At 34.4% G+C, this 17794-nt stretch overlaps 1 protein-coding gene across 2 annotated transcripts; it reads left to right on the top strand.

Moving 5' to 3' along the window:
- Positions 1-6497: 6497 nt before the first annotated feature.
- On the top strand, positions 6498-17595 carry LOC111044774. 2 transcript variants are annotated; one of them, XM_022329994.2, is made up of 3 exons: positions 6498-6618; positions 13402-13584; positions 16560-17595. In XM_022329994.2, exons 1-3 carry the CDS (start codon positions 6613-6615, stop codon positions 17469-17471), a joined length of 1101 nt encoding a protein of 366 aa, XP_022185686.2. In that variant the 5' UTR covers positions 6498-6612; the 3' UTR covers positions 17472-17595. The 2 variants fall into 2 exon arrangements, with proteins under 2 accessions (XP_022185686.2, XP_039279575.1); XM_039423641.1 differs by lacking the exon at positions 6498-6618 and adding an exon at positions 7394-7522.
- Positions 17596-17794: the final 199 nt, after the last annotated feature.

Below are 17794 nucleotides of genomic sequence, written 5' to 3'. Positions count from 1 at the left end.
TACCTATGCTAAGCTCCTTCTTTCTCTGCGTATTTTTAAGAAGTGAAAATAAGAGTTCTTATGAAGGTCACATTGGTAATCATGCACAATTTAATCTTAAAAAGATGTGAAATATGAAATAAAAAGATGTTAAAAGATGAAATATTAAACTTCATAATACAAGTAGAACTAGTTAAAAGTGAAAACTGAAAAATTTCAAGTCATGGGGTCATATTTTATCAAAAAATCAATATGCACTGGAAGTACGGCTAGAAGCATCGCAAGGGAAAGCAAGATCGAATTTGCTATTTCAACTTAACTGTAGCTGTATCATTCTAAGGAACATTAAGATCAAGTTAAAGCTGAAAGCTTCATTGGTGGACTCAATGAGAATTCTTTTGGTTTGAAAAACAGAGAACTTATTTACCAGAACAAGTGCCTACTCGGAAAACTGCTGTGTTTCAATCAATATCCAAAGAATCAATTATCTCAAGAAGGTTGAAATGTACATACTAGAAGACATTGTTGGTGAATTTTACTCAAAAATTTATGATTGGCCAAAAACTCAAGCAGATGAGATTGAACTTTGATGAAAAAATATTTTGAATTAAATATTAATATTAAATAATCAATTATTACCAGTTCAAATAGTTAATATCACTTTTAGTAGGATAAATAAGTGGTTTTTATTATAGTTCCTGTGGTATTATCTTAAATTTCATGCCTTTACTCTGATGGACAGTATTAGAAGAGACTGTGGTTTATAACGCGCGAGGTCTACTGTTCACCGAACTACTAGTACATTGCTTTTCAAAAAGTATTTCATTTATGCACACCATTTAAAGGTTTATTATACTGCATCTGTATGTTACTGTTCCTGTACAAATACAGATATAATAAGCAAAGCATTATCTGGCGAACAGTGGAATGCGCGTGTTCGTGGCACTAAAGTCAGTACGCACATTTACAAGTTTTGATTAATTCCCATCATAGTATTAAATACTTCCTTTTAAGGCTGTGCAAAGGCTAAAAATAAACTTTCTACTGGAGGTATTTTTCAAAGTTTTTCGATTTGTATACTATCAAGCTATCAAAATTAAAAAGTTTTTTTCAGGAAAACATTTTTTTTCGATCATTAATTTTTGAGATATGAGCGCATAAAATTTAAATTTTTGTGCCAGAACATTTCAAGCTCGGTGAAAGAAAACCATGAGATTTTAAGGATGGATTCTTCATGGTATTGTTGATCTAATGAAACAAAAATTTTCTGAAAATATCAATTTTTGAGAAAGTTGATCAATTTACCAAAAATGACCGAAAATAACTCAACTAAAAGTAATTTTTGGTAATTTTTAGTGAATTGAATAACTTTCTCAGAAATTGATATTTTCAGAAAATTCTTGTTTTATTAGATCAACAATACCATGAATAATCCATCCTTAGAATCTCATGGTTATCTTTCACCGAGCTTGAAATGTTCTGGCACAAAAATTTAAACTGTAGGCGCTCATATCTCAAAAAGTAATGATAGAAAAAAATGTTTTCCTGAGAAAACTTTTCAATTTTTGATAGCTTGATCGAAAAACATTGAAACATATCACCAGTGGAAAGTTTATTTTTAGTCTTTGCACAGCCTTAATATAAGGCACTCATCACATTAGGACACCATCGGAGACACTATTATGGGTGGATGCCAGTCCAGGTCCAGGTTTTGGTTGCCAGCTGGTGTCTCACTCGAGTAGCAAGGAAGCAATCAGGTCACCGCCGGGATACCAAGATCGGGTGAGGCAGCGTTCTTCCTCTTTCATGGAGTTTCACTGGTGTCCCTGCTGGTGTCCTAATTTAATAAAAGCCTCAATGTCAGACTATTTTGGACATAATTTTATTTCTTGTCAGAAAAGTATTATTCTTGTTTTTATCGGCGCCAATCAAGAAACATAGAGAGATCGATGTTTTTTATTGAGTTTTTCATAGAAAGAGGGTAGGCTACTAACACAGTTACACAACAGTGTAGGCTAAAGTTAGTGTAGAAAATTATTTCATGACCACACGCTGACAGTAATGTGGTGTTATAGGGTAATTAAGCACGGTTTAGCAATTGATTTGGAGCACGTACTTAGCCGCTCACGCAGCTCTCGTGACACGTGACCTGTCTCAACGAACATCATCGATATAATTATTATCATGTATTTGTGGCCCCTGGTGGTTCTAATCTGTCGATATAGTTTCTTTTCATCTCGAGGTCAACACCCATGTCTCAACCTCTCCTTCACACCTACCACCATTCATCTATCAATCATACCTTTTAGAATATCGTGATCTTCCATCGGCAGCAGGATGTATCTGGATCCGAACAGTGTCGATCTGTTAAAAGGATTAGAGAAGAATAATGGTAAACGGTGGCACGAGCTCATCAGCTGCGACCTTGAACTGATTCTCTTGTCCAAACAGCATTCATTAATAGCCCACAATTATTTGGTTTATTTGGTTAACATTCGCCACTCAAATAGAAATATTACGTGAAAATTTGCACATGACTGAGTCAGATTGTGTGCTAGAGTTATAAATTACTCTTTCAAGATAATTAAAAAGCACTGGCAGATATCTTTCTAAGGTACCGTTGCTGAAGAGTAGTGATACAACGCGTTTACCGTTCACGCTTTACAGTGCATGGACTTTACAGTCCGTTATTGAACTGTTGCATTTTGCATGAGTGCATGACACTTATCAGCTGAAGTGTTGTGGCTCTACATAGTAGATGATCAAATACGAGTATGATACAGTAGTTTGAATTATTATCTTTTATCTATTTTAAAGATCTAACACCTGCTCAAGCTCCATGTTTTAAGTCTTTCGAATCATTTACATCAAATTGATGTTCGGTAGCTTTAATTCTACTGTAGTTATATTCAATTTTATGGAATTTTGTTTTTCCTTGGATTTTGTCTTTGAATGCCTTTGGCGTTGTAGTCATGTAATCACTTTACTCAATCTTATAGTTACATTCAAGTATATTCATATGTGTGTAGCCATTTTTTCATCAATACTGTATTTTGATGTTACAAGTAGAACACAGTAGTACTTACTAGCGAAACTAGTCTCCTGTTATATCGTGAATACTTTGAATATCTTCGAAGGGGGTACTCAGTGAGGAAAACCAATCAAGTTGCTTCTGGATAAAATCCAGTATTTGTATCTGGATAAAATGAATCTTTTGCTGGGCACTTGAGATAGTCTACCTTACGTTATACTTGCATTGCGTAGATATTTTATAAAGGTGAAAGGAAATTTAATCTTTGTTAACCATTATGGTACTAATAATTGATTAGAGCTCTGAATTTAATTAATATTGAAATGTGTAGCCAGCCGTTTAGCAAATGTCTTTAGACATCTAAATATATTTGAATGTCTTTTTCATCATTTCAATAAAGACATTTAATGTCTCCACATGTCTATCTGGAAACAGTTTCCACAAAAATCATTGTTGTTTTTTGGATTACAAAATAATATTTTTTATTAATACATTACTTTATAGTACCGTATATTATAACATTCTTGGAAGAATCAACAGGCTCAAGCACAAAACTGTTATTTTTCCAATTTATACAACAAAATCCACAAATAGAGTATGGTTGAGTCGCACTTCGACGATTGAACGATTCCTTTATAGCCTAATATAAAAAATTATGTTTTTCTATATGTTTCTTCTATTATCGTATTATACATTAGCCTACCTATCAATTATTCAAATGAAGGCTTCTGGGGTTTGAACCCAAATGAGACAATAAGAACACTATCATGCAACTTCAAAAGCACCATATAATAAAAAATGATGATACATTCTTTGAAGAAAATGGGTCAAGGTGAATCAGTGATCGAATCATCAGAAGACTCCAAGTATACAAGACGCCGCTTAATTAGTATTCCAGACAACTTTTCGGAAGACAGTCAAAATACATTGAGCAATGGAATCCCATCAGAGTGCAATACGAATGTCATACAAATTTTATCATTGTTAATCCTTCAAGGTGCGTACAGATTTACGCGCCGCGAACATGAGCAATTCACTTTTAATCAGCTGATGCTAAGCTTTTTATATCTATATCTTATACCGTTTCTGTAAAAATACAGATATAGGCTAGTCAGCTGATTAAAAGTGAATTGCTCATGATCGCGGCGCGTATATCTGTACGCACCTCAAGAATTGGAATATGGTTCAATATTTTAATGTGTAGACTATGTGTACACTTTTGGATTTCAATATGTCATCATGAAATTTAATAGTCATGGTTAACGAACAGATGCAATAATGTCCTTTTGATGTTGAAGTATCCAGTCCTACCGCCGCCGATTATGAACTCATAATGATAGATCAATAATAATAATATTATGATAGCTCATAACACTCGTGTTAGCTACTATATTTTCAGTGGCGGTCCCACAATTATTTCATTTCGGGTGGGGGGTGGGATGCATGAAAACTGAATGTTTGGGGGGGGGTATAGAAAACCTGCAGAAAAAAGTGAGTCTGGAAAAAATAGGTGGAGTTTAAATCCTTAAAACGTATTTTTATACACATTCGAGCTCTAAAATATGCTCAAGCCAATAGTATTAATGTTAGCTAATAGAATCTTCTATTCTATTAGCTTCTTCTTTTCTTGTACTGTACCTATTATTGTATAAACTCCTCCTCTGAACACGGACTTATTCCATATTAGAGGAGTAACTTTCAGGGAAATGTATTGTAAAATGTGCACTCTCTGGAAATGAAATTTATTTGGAAGGAGTTGAACATTTTTTCATTTAAAGTTTATTGTGAGATACCTGGGTTGAATAGGACCCAACCAAATTAAGTGGTTTTAACTTTGGTTCCTTCAGTTACACAAAGATAAATTATTAAAAGTCAATGTGATTATTTAATGAGCATGATGACAACGTACAGTCAAACAAACTTATAATGAAATGAGAAATAAATAAAGAATGAGTGTTCACTGTCAAATTTTCAATATAGTTAGGCCCTACTTCAAAAGTTACATATCGATAGCCAAAATAAATACCCAGATTCTACACAACAATGTAATGTAAATTTATTGAGTTTACAAAAAATAATATGAAAAGAAAATACAAGAGCTATATTGTGATTACCTCAAAAGTAAACGACGTGGCTTCTTGGCTAATTCGTGACTTGTAGTAGAATTCGTTCAAATATTTTACAAATTGGTTGGATGTTTATTCTTCTAGGTAACGAGTAACAATATAACACGGATAAAATTTATCTCTCGAAGAATTGGTCTTTTCTTGTTAGACTACAAATATCTCAATGAATCTAAATGTTGCAAATGAATACTGTTCATTCACCGCATGAATTGATCAATATCCTTTATTCTCACCTTTAATTCATCTTCCTCCTTTTCTCATCTGTTAATCCTCAACAATAATTGAATTATCATTTACTCTTTGCTTTTTTTTTAAGTTTTTGGACGTCTGAATATTTGTAACATGGGTACAAGTTTTCCTCTCAGGTAACCCAGATTTTTATTTTTCAAAATTTATCATTGTAATTGAATTATACAAATTGGTTGGATGTTTATTCTTCTAGGTAACGAGTAACAATATAACACGGATAAAATTTATCTCTCGAAGAATTGGTCTTTTCTTGTTAGACTACACATATCTTAATGAATCTAAATGTTGCAAATGAATACTGTTCATTCACCGCATGAATTGATCAATATCCTTTATTCATCGCATGAAATAATCAATTGAGTTTCAACCATCACATTAAATATACAAATAAGAGACATTTGACACTCCAACGGGTTCACGGGTGGAGAATAATTCAATTAATAGGAATTTTATTCAGTGAAATTAAAAAAATGCCTTTTCCAATGATGCAATGATTTATGTTCATCACGCAAAATTTGTTGGGCTTTGTTAGCCATCTCTCTTTTCATCTTTTTCTCATTTTCTTGGCTTTATCCTCCTCTTCATCTCACCTTTAATTCATCTTCCTCCTTTTCTCATCTGTTAATCCTCAACAATAATTGAATTATCATTTACTCTTTGCTTTTTTTTCAAGTTTTTGGACGTCTGAATATTTGTAACATGGGTACAAGTTTTCCTCTCAGGTAACCCAGATTTTTATTTTTCAAAATTTATCATTGTAATTAAATTAATAGATTCAAATTATGTTTATTTTATCAGGTATTTCTATTATATTCCACTGTCTCATCAACATTCTATACATTCTATAACCTTAGAGGATATAATCTAATGCTATAGTCGACATAATTTATTAGAAATCACATGAAATGGAATCTTATAATTTTAATTGTTTATGTTTAACCTGAAACTGCCAAAAAACAACGTCCTTGCCAGAAGCCTCTTGCAAATCCAAACTTTATGGACGATGCGTTGCGTTCGGCCCAATGTTCTAACAATGAGCAACTTTTTCGGGTCAATGTTATTGGCACGTACCGACAGCAAATGAAGCTTGTAAAGCAGGGGCACGTACACAACACACAGGGGCATACTAGGCCTACGATGTTTTCATTCACAAAATACAATTTGAAATAGTATATAAGCCGATGACAAACGATAGATTGACATCAGTTACCCATCACTGACAGCAACATGAAGGTAAGTGACAAAGAATTATCCAATTTGTTTTTCTGTGTAGAGAATCAATCACGATTAATTCCAAATTGTAGATGAATTCATCCTCTACGAGCTCAGTTGCCTAAAATCTATCTTGAAGCACTTTTCCCTATCATAGAGCTTGCCGAGACCGTGAGGATGAGGAAAGTATCTTCATTTTTTCCAACGATCGAATTATACTTTGCAAACATATTTTTCCATGAATCGTTCACAGCAAATGTGAGAGAAGATTCTATTCTACAATTCGAGATTAAGTACATTTTTCTATAATAGTGGGTTACCGAGATTCACAGCTTTGAATAGAGAAATTGGTTATTTTTAATGTATGAAATATATGGCTTAAAGTACACTCAACAATGAATTTCTCATTTTTCGACCAAATTTCACTTATATGATGCATGATTTTGAATCGCTTTGAAGAGTCGAGAAGAGTAAAAGAGCTATTGTACAAGGAGATCCGATCATTGTACCAAAAGATATGTGTGTTTGAATTTTTGATCCTTGAGGTGTCCTTTCTCATGCACGCCTCCCCACTAGCACATATTGAAATGAATGATTTTCATTGAACTTGATCTTATGAACTTAAAAGAGCAGAATAATTTGTAGGTTTAATCTGGGCCTAAATGATAGTCTCAGTTGAATAAATTATTCAAGTTTTATTTATCTTTGAAATATATACAAAAAGGTTAACATGCATACATGCATTTGATAGCTGAAGATAATATTGAGCTGATCAATCTCACTTAAGGTGAGCGTGCACTAGGTTGGTGGAGCGGCGCAGCGCGGCGCGTAGGAGAGCGGAAAATGGAAGGTCCGTGCACTGAGAGCGCGGCGCCGTTTTGGACTAGTTAGTTTTGTGACGTAGACTTGTCAATTGCGATTTGAGGTAAGACATAGTTTTTGAAGGTACAGTTCTAATTGAGGACAGTTCTAATTTGAGGTTGTGATAAAGTGGCAAGACGTGAGTGATGGATAACTCAGATGAAGAAATGTTATTTTTGGCAGTTGTGGTTGAAGCAGCCAAAGAAGAACTATCAAGGAAAAGGGAGTAAATGTGGGTACATCCCATTAACTTACCTTGATCATAGATAATTGATTAGAATGTGAACTGGAAGACGACAGAACAGCAGGCTTTTCACTTGAGCAGAGGTCGGAAACAGCCGAGCCCTCACTAAGTTACCCGAGCGCGGAAAAATCCGACCTACCCTCCATGCACTAGAAGCGCGGCGCGGTTCCGAACCCGAAAAGTCCAGAGACTTTCCGAGGTCAGAGTCGCACCGCGCCGCGCCACGCTCCCGGCCTAATGCACAGAGATACACTTGATCACATGTATTTAATTCTAGGTCGAAAATTTTCCGCGCCGCGCCGCTCCACCGACCTAGTGCACGCTCTACTTTATATCTACAATAAGGTGAATAAGAAGTGGTACCTTGCAACACTTCAGTAAACAGAAAGTTTCTATTGTTACACAAAATAATATTACCAATAAGAATATATGTGAAACACTAGATACATTTAAAATGTTCAACATGACTGTTAAAACCCCAAAAAGTAGAATCAATCTTGTTTATAATTATGGTGAATATGTAGATTTAGTTATCTCGTTTGCATGTAAAGAAGGAGACAGCATGATGTTATCTAAGGGGCTTTCAAAATTCTTACAATGCTCCAAAATTGATTTTAACGAATGGTTACAACTTCCTAACACTGAGGTAAAATATGTTAAGGCCTTTTCTGTAGAATCTCACTGTCCTGTATTCATTGTAGAAACAAGCAAACAAGCTCAACTAAGATTTAATAATATGCTTGCTCTACTTAACAGGTGGAGTTTGGATAATTACCCTTTAGTAATAGGAATTGATATTTTTAACTATTCAATTCAAGATAATATACCGTCAATAAGTATGCTGAGTTCTGTCCTTGAAAATGAAGCCCTTCGCTTTGTATTTTATAATCAAGGGATTAGAAATATTGATTACTTGGAAATACCCAGTCAATTTAATAACAGCGATACTGAGTATCCTGCTGGTTTATTTGAGGGTATGTCAAAGTACGAAAGATATATTAATACAATGATAGACCTGCGTAATCTCCTTGAAAAGGCGGATGCTGAAAATGCTAAAATATATAAAGAAGTTCTCAATAGTATATACAAAGACGTAACGAACAAAACAATTGATGCTGTGAAGAGAAAAAATATGAACATATTTGATAATGATATGAAGAAATTTTTATTCAAAACAAACACTTTTTACAGAATGGGGTATAGTCTAGAAGAAGGAGGCAAATATGTTGAATTCCTAGAAGCCGAAAATAATTTCAAAACCACTGAAAAATACATATTAATCACTAAAGATACAGAACTTATGCTGGATGGCGAGCTAATAACTAAAATAAATAAAATACACATTAACAAGCCTCTATTCCCACAAGTCAGTTGGATAGAAGGAGTACCTGGCTGTGGAAAATCTACATATATCATAAGAGAACACACGCCAGGAAGAGATCTAGTATTAACTCAAACTAGAGCAAGCATTAAAGATATAAGAGAATCAGTCTCAAGACGTTACACAAAAGAGAACTTATCTATCCAGCTTAAATTAGATTATAGGACAGTAGCATCCTACATAATTAATAATTCGGGCAAAAAATATGAAAAAGTTTACATTGATGAGGGACTAATTATGCATGCGGGATACATCGGATTTATTGCAGAATTGAGTGGAGCAACGGAAATTATAGTAGTAGGTGACTCCAACCAGATACCTTACATAGAAAGATCTCCAGTAGTTACCAAGTGGAACAAAATTTCAGATTTCTGTGAGCCTGAGGAATATATAACAATGACTAAGCGGTGTCCTGTAGATGTCTGTTTTGCCCTTCAATTATTCTACCACGAAATCAGCACAAAAAACCCCCAAATAAAATCTATACTTCCAACTTTCAAAAACGGCGAAACTCATCAGCTAAAGGAAGATACTCTGATACTGACATTTACGCAAAAAGAGAAACAAATTCTAAGTGATTCAATGAAAAAATATAAGTCTCAAAGAATTAACACAATTCACGAAGCACAGGGGCTCACATCAAAGGATGTAGTATTAGTGAGAATTGACACAAGAGACAATACAATTTATAACAGTGTGCCGCATGCTATTGTTGCAATATCCAGGCATACAAAAAGTTTCAGGTATCTAACAACAGGCTACAATGATGCAGTTCAGGACATAATTGATAGAGTGAAGGACAGGACAGTAGAAGAGCTTTTGTCATGGAATCGAGAAAGGTTGTTGAAAGGAGAAGCTAATACTAACAAAATTGATCATGGCTGATATCGATGAAATCCTTACATCACTGGAAACTGATAACTTCACTCCAGAAATCGATGACTACATTAATTTTGTTCCTTCCATAAATGGAAAAAATGTTGAATTTTTAAATATTTTTTCAACTAATATCCGTAGCCTCCATGCAAATTTTAACCAGCTCATTTGTTGTATAAACAGCTTAAAAACTGATATACATGTAATTGTTCTAACCGAAACTTGGCATACCGAGAACATGCCATTCACTTACAAGATCTCAGGTTTCACCGAAGTAAATAAATGCTCAAAGATGAACAAATGCGACGGTCTGTGCATTTATGTTAGAGATAATATTGATGTCTGTGAGATTGCCTGTAACATAGTTGATGCCAACTCTTTGTGCTTGGAATTGAAAATGTCGGATGAAAAAATTTTTAGAATTATAGGAATTTATAGATCACCTAGAAATCAAAACACTGAGAATTTTATCAGCAGTCTAAATAACTTCCTCGATAATATACCAAATTCAATAACTGTTTGCATGGTTGGTGATATAAATATTAATATTCAATCAACTAGCACACAGGTTCAGGAATACCTGCATATTTTACTGAGCAGAGGTTATAAGTCTTATATAAATGGGAGTACTAGAGTCTCGACCACAACTGAATCGTGCATAGATCACATATTTTTCAAAAATAACAGCAAATTCAACTATATTTTTGGAAATATTTTCAAAACAACAATAACTGATCATTATTCTGTACTATTACACTTGGGTAATGAGAAAAATCCTGAAACCACTTCACATAGAAACAGGCCTACAAATAACGTTAAAATTGCATACAACTACAAACTGATTGCTGAAAAATCAGAAAAAGAAAATTGGAATACTATTTTTGGAAATGATGATACTATAGATACCCTAGTTGACAATTTTGTGGATCGTATAAATGGTTTTATGGATTCAAGTAAAACTGAGAAGTATATTCCTCGCCGAAAGCGTCCCTTAAAGCCTTGGATTACGGACGGAATAATAAGATCAATTATTATACGGGATAAAATGCATGATAAAATAAGAAAAGGCCCTGCAGATGCTGATTCGATAAATACATACAGAGTTTATCGTAATACATTGAATAGGCTCATAAGTGAGGCGAAGGATAACTATTATAGGGATAAAATAGAACAATGTAACACCAATAGTTCAAAGCTTTGGAGGTGTATTAATGAGGCTATCGGGGAGGGGAAGAAAGAGTGTTGTAAAATTGGAGTTGATGCCAAGAGGTTGAATGACTTTTTCACCAATGTTGGGGAGAGACAGGCTAAAACTATAAACAATGATCCCACAAGCTCTCCAAATTTCAATTTCAACAACGATGTAATTGAAACTCCTCTTCCGAATTCCTTCTTTATGAGACCGACAAACTTCAATGAAGTTCAAGCGACAATAAAAGAGCTGAAAAATAACTGCACCCCAGGCTTGGATAATCTCAATAACACAGTACTCAAACATATAAGCCACACTATTTCACAGCCGCTTTCCGTGATTTTCAACAAATGCTTTGAACAAGGCTACTTCCCTAAAAATTTCAAAACCGCCAAGATAAAACCTTTATTCAAGCAAGGAGATCCCTTGAACCCAAGTAACTACAGACCAATCAGCCTTATTAGTAATCTAGCAAAAATCATGGAGAAAATTATAAAGAAGAGATTAGTTGTGTATTTGAACAAGCATAAAATAATAGATAAGAATCAATTTGGATTCCAGACTGCGAAAAGTACCGAAGATGCATTAATTGAATTTTCTAATACTGTTTCACAAAACTTGAATTCCAATTACAAATCTATAGCAGTTTTCCTGGATATTAAAAAAGCCTTTGATACTATACCACATAGTTTTCTTTACAATAAACTCGAAAGATATGGCTTTAGGGGAATATTTCTAGAACTCATAAAGAGCTACTTGAGAGATAGAACCCAGTCTTTAACAATCGACGGACTTACTGATGTCTCCAAAATGACCTCCTACGGTTTGCCTCAGGGAACGGTACTATCACCAATCCTCTTTATATTATATGTCAATGACTTATTAAAGCTGAAATTAAAAAACGCCACAACTATATCATTCGCAGATGACACTGCAGCTATTTTCCATGGGGAATCTTGGACTAGAGTACATGAAATTGCAGAACAGAACTGTTTGCTCATAAAAAATTGGTTGGACAGAAACACCCTGAGCCTGAACATTGAAAAAACCAATTACATCACCTTCGCATTCAATACAACTGGTAAACCTGATGAGAATTTAAATCTGAAACTCCACTCAAACTGCAACAATAACTGCACCTGCCCTACTATAAAAAGAGTCAAAAGTACCAAATATCTAGGTGTCCAAATAGATGAAAATTTGGGACATACACATAAAATTTATTTGCAGAAGAATGAGATATCTATCCTATAAATTCTACGAAGCAAAAAAATTCTGAACTCAAAACATCTAAAAATGGTTTACTTTGCACTGGTCCAGTCCATAATTCAGTATGGTATATCCGTATGGGGGGGGCTGTTATAATTCTCACTTAGAAGAGCTTTTCATAATTCAAAAATCAATAATCAAAACAATTTTAAATAAACCCAGACTTTACCCAACCGACTTGACTTTCAAAGAGTTTAATGTGTTAACAGTTAGGCAGTTGTACGTAATAAATGTAGCGAAATATATAATCAAACATAAAGCTAATTTTCCTTGCACAAATAACACAATCAATAACCTGTACAATCTGAGACCCTCCTCAAATAAGTATCTTATGTACAATACAAACATTGAAACCATCAGAAGACAACTTATATATTTAAGCACTAAATTGATAAATAAAATTCCTGAAGAATATATCTGCTGCGCAGAGTTGACTAAAAAAATAAAACATGATATTAGTATTTGGATTAAAACGAACTTTTTTTTCTACCTGTAAATTAAACAAAGTAAAAGGGGAACTTAGTGTTTTTGTGTGCTCACTTACCAATCTAGTGTGGACCTTTTTTATTTATTTTTCTTTATTAAATTAACTATCCTATCATCCCACCTCACCTTTTTTCCCAATCCTTTATTTTCCCTCTCAAGGATTGAAAGCCTTCCTAGTACATGGGTAACCATAGTTGGAAGAGCTTCAATCCCACCCCTTTACACCAAATTCTGAATTAGCATCTTGTACGGACATTTTTGTTTTTTTTCTACTAATTTTGCTAGTTATTTATTCTTGTTGTAATTTAATATTACTTGTATTTTATATATGTGTGTAAAGGAAAATAAATTGAAATTGAAATTGAAATTGAAGAATTGTGATAGGGAAAATATAAGTTTATTTAAGGTACTTAAAATACCTTATAATAGATCCCTCTCTTTTCAGGGATATTTTCAAGTACTTGAGAATCACATCAGAATGGTCTCGTTTTGCAGATGACGTTCACAACCCTAGCTATCCTGGCCACTTGCCTGGCATGTAGCCTGACCAATGCCAATAGATGGGAGACCTCAGCTCGAGTGCTGCTGGTCCCCGTAGGACAACGGGAGACGCCCGCCAACGAGTATGGACCACCAGAACAGATCTCCACCACCGAATACCCTCCTCAAACATCACAGGCAAGTCTTCATGAAATCTGTAATACAGTTTGGGCAAATCTTAGATTGCAGCATTGCTCTTATGGAATATGAAGCTCATAGGGAACTTAAAGTAATCAAATTATGTCAATGTAATATTGAACTTTATATCAACCCAGTCTATGCAAATCTAAGTTTACAGCACGGGGCTTTATGGTCAATGTGAAATCTCTTTCAAGGATAGGGAGGAGTTTCTGATTCTATCAAAATTATTCATTTTTTCTTTTTTCTGCACTTTCTCTCATACAATAAGCTTTGGAGTAGAAACGTGGTACCGGTACATACCTCACAGCTTAGACAATGGTAGGCCTACCCCAACAGTTTGGAGTACGAGAACCGTAAGCATAATGTCTCAAAGAATCATAATTTAAAATTTTGAACACATTCCAATCTATTTATTCATCGTGACATTAACTTCGATAAATCACTTCACTATTATAGAAAATAATATAAATTATTTTTTGATCCTGATTAAACTTATCAATAACTACTCCAGCAATAGCACAAAAATTTACTTCCTCATTATGGAGAAGCAATTCATAGTGATGGATAACTCAGATAAAGAAATGTTATTTTTGGCAGTTGTGGTTGAAGCAGCCAAAGAAGAACTATCAAGGAAAAAGGATGAAATGGTTGAATGCAACTTCATATTTTTAAATAGGAAGGTGATCATGCGATATATGATTTCGATAGGGAATTTCAAGAAAAAATGAATGGCGGAAACCGCATATCGATATCTCAAACCGTTTCGGAAAAATTCACATTATTATTAATCAATACTATTCTAAGCAGAAAAGAGAGAAAAAAGTCTGAGAACGGCTTAGTATCTCATAAAAAGGAGTAATTCCAAGATAAGTGAGATTGGTGATGTTACTCGAATTGAAAAAACTACTTTACAATTACTTTAAAAATCTGGTCCGCCATTAAGAATGCAACTTTTTTTTAAATATAAAGGTGGTCATGCGATACATGATTTTGATACGGAATTTTAAGAAAAAATGAATGGTGAAAACCGCACATCGATATCGCAAACCGTTCAGAAGATATTCACATTATTAATCAATACCACTCATTTATTTAATTTCAGATTTGCATGGTACTGATTGATTATGTGAATATCTTCTGAACGGTTTGCGATATCGATGTGCGGTTTTCGCCATTCATTTTTTCTTATAATTCCGTATCGAAATCATGACCACCTTTATATTTTAAAAAACAAAGTTGCATTCAAAATGGCGGATCCAAGATGGCGGACCAGATTTTTAAAGTCATTGTAAAGTAGTATTTTCAATTCGAGTAGCATCACTAATCTCACTCATCTTGGAATTACTTCTTTCTATGAGATACTAAGCCGTTCTCAGACTTTTTTCTCTCTTTTCTGCTTAGAATAGTATTGACTAATAATGTGAATATTTCCGGAACGGTTTGAGATATCGATATGCGGTTTCCGCCATTCATTTTTTCTTGAAATTCCCTATCAAAATCATGTATCGCAGTAGAACACCTTCTTATCTGAAAATGGGCTCTAGAACATGGGTTTCCCATAGTTGAGTAGGTTAATTTTCGAAAAAATGCAATTTATTTATATTTGTAGTAAATTTCATATATTGTATTTTTGAATATTATGTACATTTTATTGATAAGATTGTTTATTTGTATATTAATGGAAATAAAATTTATTTGTATTTAAAAAAATGATGTTGCATTCAATATGGCGGACCAGATTATTAAAGACATTATAAAGTAGTGTTTTCAATTTGAGTAGGATCCCCACTCACACCCACCGTCAAATTATCTTTGTGTATGAGATATCAAGCCGTTCTCGGACTTTTCACCCACTCTGTATAGTATTTGTTTACTTGAAAAGAAGAATCTGATAGTTTAGATTTTCAATTCAGCCTGCTCATCTATTTCATTTTTGTATGATTTCTTGGCATATTTTTGTATGTGAGTAACTTTAAAACGTTTTGAGATATTATGGATATATTATGGTTTTCATCAATCATTTTCTCTTGAAATTCTGTATCAATTGCATGCTTAAAATAAACTTTCTACTGGTGATACTTTTCAAAGTTTTTCGGTTTGTATGAATCCAAGCTATCAAGATGAAAAGTTTTCTCGGGAAAACATTTTTTTTCGATCATTACTTTCTGAGATATGTGCACCTAAAGTTTAAATTTTTGGGACAGAACATTTCAAATTCGGTTAGAGATAAATCCATGACATTCAGAGGAAAGATTTTTCATGGTACTGTTAATCTAGTGAAACAAAAATTTCCTGAAAATATCAATTTTTGAGAAAGTTTTCGATTTACCAAAAATGGCCGAAAACAACTCAACTGAAAGTTATTTTCGGTAATTTTTAGTAAATTGAATGACTTTCTCAAAAATTTTCGAGAAAATTTAGTTATATTAGATCAAAAATACCATGAAGAATCTATCCTTGAAATCTCATGGTTTTATCTCTTACCGAACTTGAAATGTTCTGTCCCAAAAATTTAAACTTTAGGCGCTCATATCTCAAAAAGTAATGATCGGAAAAAAAATGTTTTCCTGAGAAAACTTTTTCATTTTGATAGCTTGATAGTACACAAATCGAAAGATTTTGAAAAATATCACTAGTAGATATAGCCCGCTACTGTACCGTACCATATCATATATAATGTACCTTCCCATTCATTGAAATAAAGTTGAATTCAAAATGGCGGATCCTATAAATGGCGGACCAAAATGTTTAAGCTACAGAAAAGTGTTTTTTTTATTCAATCCCCAATGGATTCTACTGTCAAATTATTCTTGTGAAAGAAATATTGAGCTGTTTCTATAATTTTCACCAACCCTTCATGTATGGACAAAGAATTGGGAACTTTATCACACCCCATTGTATGACTTTTAAGGGGAAATTAAGATACATTGCCTATTTGATTGATTTGAGATGAAAGTTTTTCTTCATCACAGGCCGAAGAAGCAGTCAATGCCTCTGCATTCCCAGCCTCTGAACAGCTTCAACAGCAGCCGGGAGTCACCAGTGGAGTGTATCATGTGCTCTTGCCTGATGGTCGTCTTCAGAGAGTGGAATTCACAACAGCTCCACTCAAATCTGATGCAGCACAAAGTTTCACAAGTCCACTACAGTACCAGCAACAGCAAGCAGTCATTAACAGTGACATCAGCTTCAGCGGTCAGTACCAGCAGCAACCCCAAGAACGACTTGTCAGCTATGAGGTCCAGAAGAGCCTCAACTATGAACTAGCACCTGTACAGCAGTTTGCTTTCCCAGGTGCATTCCCACAGCCAAGTGAACAAGGACAAACCGCAAAGTTCTCACAGGGCCAAACTGCTGGACAAGCTGGCTTCCAGAAACCATCTTTCCAACAAAATCAGTTCGGTTTGAATACTTTTGAACAGACGCAGACTCAGCAGAATCAGTTTGGTCAGAGCAGTTTCCAGCAGTCACCTCGTGGAGACAAATTCAGCCAGCCACAGGCCAGCTTCTCACAATCAACAAATAGTAAACAGCAACAGCAGAGTCAGTACCTGAGTCCTCGACCACACGTTGAGTCTCAGAGCAGTCTCAGCCAGTACAAGGCCTCTCAAAGCAATGCAGGAAGCAATGGAAAATACAGTGGTGTCCAGCAGCAACAATACCAGCCCCAAGCCCAGCCCCAAGTTTTTGGATACCAACAGATATACTTCACCAAATCTCAAGTTGCTCAGACAGAGCAGTCAGATGCCGAGACTGTTCCTACACCAGCAGAAGGCTCAGGATATGTTGCCAATGTACAGTACAAGGATGTGGAACCGATTCCTGGGCCGATCTACTCTTACAATCCAGCTCCACTTGTTCGCATTCTCAGAAGATCCGAATAAAATCTGGAATAAGAAATAAAAATTGTGGAAGGAATTATGGATTTATTTATGACGTTGGAAATTGTACAATAATTATTTATGTAAAAACAGAATGTCAATCTTCAAATACACTATCACTCACATATTTCTTGTAATTTTTTTGTCAACCTTGAGACATGTTCAACTACTTAATGAATGGCAAATAACATCAAATCATAGAAATCCTGGATAGTTGAGATTCATAATTTGAAGAAATTACTAAAGAATTAAAATATCCTGTCTCATGTTTTTCATGACCAACAACAAATATCGTAATCAATTCATCTCATCACAGTACTGTACGA

Source organism: Nilaparvata lugens, chromosome 3 (genome assembly GCF_014356525.2).
Source record: "Nilaparvata lugens isolate BPH chromosome 3, ASM1435652v1, whole genome shotgun sequence".
NCBI classification, from domain to species: Eukaryota; Metazoa; Arthropoda; class Insecta; order Hemiptera; family Delphacidae; genus Nilaparvata; species Nilaparvata lugens.
The sequence above is the reverse complement of the archived record's forward strand: the minus strand, read 5'-3'. Positions and strand labels throughout refer to the sequence as shown.